This window comes from Anopheles cruzii, unplaced genomic scaffold (assembly GCF_943734635.1).
Source record: "Anopheles cruzii unplaced genomic scaffold, idAnoCruzAS_RS32_06 scaffold01837_ctg1, whole genome shotgun sequence".
Classification (NCBI taxonomy): Eukaryota; Metazoa; Arthropoda; class Insecta; order Diptera; family Culicidae; genus Anopheles; species Anopheles cruzii.
Genome location: NW_026455422.1, coordinates 1 through 4,052, shown reverse-complemented (window position 1 = coordinate 4,052; position 4,052 = coordinate 1). Strand labels below are relative to the sequence as shown.

The following is a 4,052-nucleotide window of genomic DNA, read 5'->3' as shown; positions in this document are numbered from 1 at the left end:
CCAAGGTTTCGCAACAGCCGTGCTGTTTTTGTTTCACGTACGGTATCGATTTGCCGTCCGCTGGAGAAAATCTCGTCTGTCAAACGCAACATAGTTTCGCTGCTGCAACGACCATTGACAGATAAGCCAAAGTCAACCAGAGATTTTTGTTTTGTTGTTGTTGCACCACTGTGACAGTCGCATCCTAGAAGCTCTCGACAAGGAAAATTCTACACATTGTCCTGGTAGAAAAACTGTTAATAGTTTTTTTTCGATGTTTTGGACATTTCGCAAATTGCAAGCTCTGTTGCCCACAACGTAAGGATTGATGACAGATCTTTGTAACTATTGCATGCTATATTTTGATCAAATTTGCGTGTTGTTTGGCTGTTGGAAGGCCGATTTGACCCGAAGCCGTTCGGCATGCTGCTTCAACAGAAGGTGTCAAACATCTTTGAGACTTTGACTTGCCTTACATGTTTGAAAAAAAGCCACACATTCAACGGAATATCTCATCTATTCATTTATCTTTTATTTCAAAAAATCATTCTACAATTCGAACTCCTTTTCTCGGAGGTTCAACTTGATGTTGAACTCTTGATTAGGTCTGGGATCTTGGTCTCGGTCTTGAATTATGTGTCTACTCTTGGGATTGGCCCTTACAGAAAGAAATGTTATTAAAAAAAATTTATATATATATATATAATGTTGACATGATTATGTTGCAAGAAACCTCGTGATTACTTAAGAAGGATAGGCCTTCTTAAGAAATTTTTTGAAATCAACGCGGTGGACATCGGGAATTTTCTTATCCTTTTCATCAACGCTCGGCTGAACCTGGTACATGTGAACCCACTCCCAAAGGATTCGCGTATTGAACGTTTCGTCGAACGTTGCCTGTGTTTCTTCTATGAGGTTCTTGAATTGCTCCGGGAACTTCGATTCACCTGTGTTGCAATTAAAATAGTACTCCATGTTCCGTCGTTTAGACAACTGCTTCGAGTATTGTGGTTTGACATCACGCAGAAACAACAAACCATATGGTATATAGAAGCGATCCTGGTTGATCGGATTACGCACATTGTAGCCGAGACGGTTTGTGAGATCCCTAAGCTGGTGCATTTCTAGTGAGGTGAAAAACGATTCCATCTCGGATAGGTGATAGTGCTTTTTTGCTCGAATCTGCAACGACCCAGTGGAGTTGGCGCACGTCGATGTTGAGCTCGCGTTCGTTGTAGCACACCTGATTGGCTTGTTAAGCGCCTTGGCAAATTGGCGACAACGCTCAAACCGTTGCCTGAATGTTAAATGTCCTATATTTTCCCCGCCCAACATAAGTCCGTCAATGATGTGTAACGTATGCATGGTGACCTGTGACCTTCCTTCATCCTGCAACTCACGCACAATTTCACCATAGATGATCGTAGCTGGCGACAGTTCAATTGCTACATCTTTGATTAGTATCCAGGTTCCATGTTTCGCGTCGAACTGATACACCTCCTTACCACCCTTACCGAGCAGAATTGAGCCAACATTCTTGTCCTTACTTTTCTTGTTGGCGATGGGCACAAAATACCAATCGCGGGCAGATAAAAAGGATGCCCGTAAGTCCATTTGTACTCGCGCTTCAGACGGGGGCATGCGCTTTGTCAGACTACTCCAGTTTTTGTAGATCTTCTTAACGTACTGATCTGGGTCACCCTTGTTTGCGGATTTGCGGATCGCATCCTCTAGCTTCCATAAGTCTAAACACTTCTGCTTCACTTCGAGTTGGCGCGTTTCCATCAGGTCTCGGTTTTTGCAGAAGGCTGCTATTTTCATCAGGGCAATGATTTGTTTACGGCCAATCTCGTTATTGCTTGCACATATGTAGTCATAGAACGCCTCATCTTTACGCATTACCGCCTCGTTTACGAGTTCTAATGTATCGTTGCTTGCGTTTCGTTTTTCAAACATCTGCCGGTTGATGTCCTGCAAATAGCGCTCGATCGTACCCGTGTTTGGTTTTTTGGATTTGCACACTAAGTAGCGCTCTGAGTTGGCTGGGCGACTACTGTTGGGTTTGCAGATACAAATCTGTCGGAAACACCGGTACACTAGGTAGACGAGACCAACGCTGAACGGCGTGAAGATATCAAACAGCTTCACAACGAAGTTGCCTCCAGGGCGTACAATCGCCAAGGCAACGATCACCTGGCACAAGTAGAGTTGCTTCGAATAGGTCTCCTGTTCGTTTTCGTGACCCTCGACTGAAAACCCACCGTCTGCCATCATCAGGTGAACACCGGTTTCTGTCTGCTTTATAACGTAATCGGCGAAACCATTGATGTTTTCTGGATCAAAAATGTCACCGTTATCCTTCGGCCCATAGTACGGATCGAATGTTTCGGGTCCTCCCGCCGTAAACCCATCCAGCCGGAAGTCATTTGCACCTCTTAGTGTAAAACCGAATCCCTTAGCGCGCCACTTATTCCGCCAAAGGACGTATTCCGAGAAACCACCCGGACCAGCGCAAACGTCCGCAAAATAAAACAAATCACAAGCCTCGTCCTTCACCAGTGGTTGGTTTTTCTCATCGGTGGGACGTGTGAACATATAATCAAACATCGCGTCCATGTTGGCCATCTTTACTGCGGCGCGGTTGATAAATATGTTGCTCTTAATGAGCTCGAACGGATTAGACCGGTAACGAGCCTTACGCATATCTTCGTTACCGAGATTGTCAAAAACACTCTTACTCTTAAGCACTTGTTGTAAAACCTCCGTGTCGCAGTACTTATCCTCGTTGTCGATTGTCATCTTTGGCGGACCTACCTTGTGCCATTCGTCTAGTTGATCTCTACTAAGGCCCGGTTCATCCGTTTTCGAGTCATTCTTTAGCCAGACAACCGTCTCCGGTATCTGCAACTGTTCTGCTTTTGCATCCCAGTGTGCGGCAGCAGTATCTAGTTGATCCAACTTCATGCCTGAAATGATGCGAGCAGTGAAACATTGTTAACAATCTGAAATCATTCATAATTGAGGCTAGAGCGATTAGGTGAAACACCTATAGGTAGTAGGTACATAGACACAAATCACAATTTTAGTTTCCTTCTAATACGAAGACATAACGAAGACATAAGAGTACTAACCTAAGCCGCTTCGGCCTTTCTGCGACGAGGTTTCGATTAGATCTACGCGCCCCTGGCCCGACTTGCCCAGGCCTGAGCCCGCTGTGTAGCCCATTGCGCGCATCATTCGTAGTGAGTTTCCAGAAAACGAGCCAAACGATGAGTCGGAATTTAGCTTCGTCTTTTGAATTGTGGACGGTGGTTGTGAATCATCCGAGACTGTTTCCTGCTCTTCCGATGAATCGGCCGTTAGACCGGGAACGAACGATGCCGGCTTTGCTTGTTCCGCTGGTTCCGACATCCGCATCTTTTTTCGTGTAGGTTCCATCGAACCACAATCGCCCTGCCCTCTGAAGGACCGTTGCGAATCATCAGAGGGGGTCTCGTGCTCCTCGGAAGACTCAGCCAGATTTATTACGTTATCCATTATTCCTACGGTTGCTTGTATATGCCTACAATGGTGAACGCTTCCTGTACCTTAATATTGCACTCCAGTCAGCGCTGTGCCATTTTGCACGAAATAAACTTGGCTCTCCAAACTACGATGATGATGATGATGATGAATGATACGATAAGAAACCGCGTTGAAAATTATTAGATTAGAAACCACTTAAAACAGTTACCTTGCTGGCACCGCCGTACCTTGTTTACATACCGTCCGGGTCAATACCTAATCGATCTCTGTTCGAGTCGTAAAATAACAATTAAAATTGTTAAAATAAAGTCAAACTAATTGATTAGTTGCGCGGGCTAGGTTCGTTAACGGACTTCCAAGACCTGCTTCGCGATGTAAACAAATGCCTCCGTCATCACCAACTAACCGCATGGCCGTGGCTAACAGTCATCGCCATTGTATAAACGCCATATAATAAAAATGAACCAGGTGCATCCACAAAATGACAGCTCGTGTATAACACACCAATGCAGCAGTTGCAGTTACGTTGGTGATAGCGGAAGCAGTGC

At 45.1% G+C, this 4,052-nt stretch overlaps 1 protein-coding gene across 1 annotated transcript; it reads right to left on the bottom strand.

The window, feature by feature from the left end:
* Positions 1-623: 623 nt before the first annotated feature.
* LOC128276639 (cap-specific mRNA (nucleoside-2'-O-)-methyltransferase 1-like) lies at positions 624-3,396 on the bottom strand. Its single transcript, XM_053015097.1, has 2 exons — positions 3,111-3,396; positions 624-2,945 (listed from the first exon to the last, which is right to left on the bottom strand). Exons 1-2 carry the CDS (start codon positions 3,394-3,396, stop codon positions 724-726), a joined length of 2,508 nt encoding a protein of 835 aa, XP_052871057.1. The 3' UTR covers positions 624-723.
* Positions 3,397-4,052: the final 656 nt, after the last annotated feature.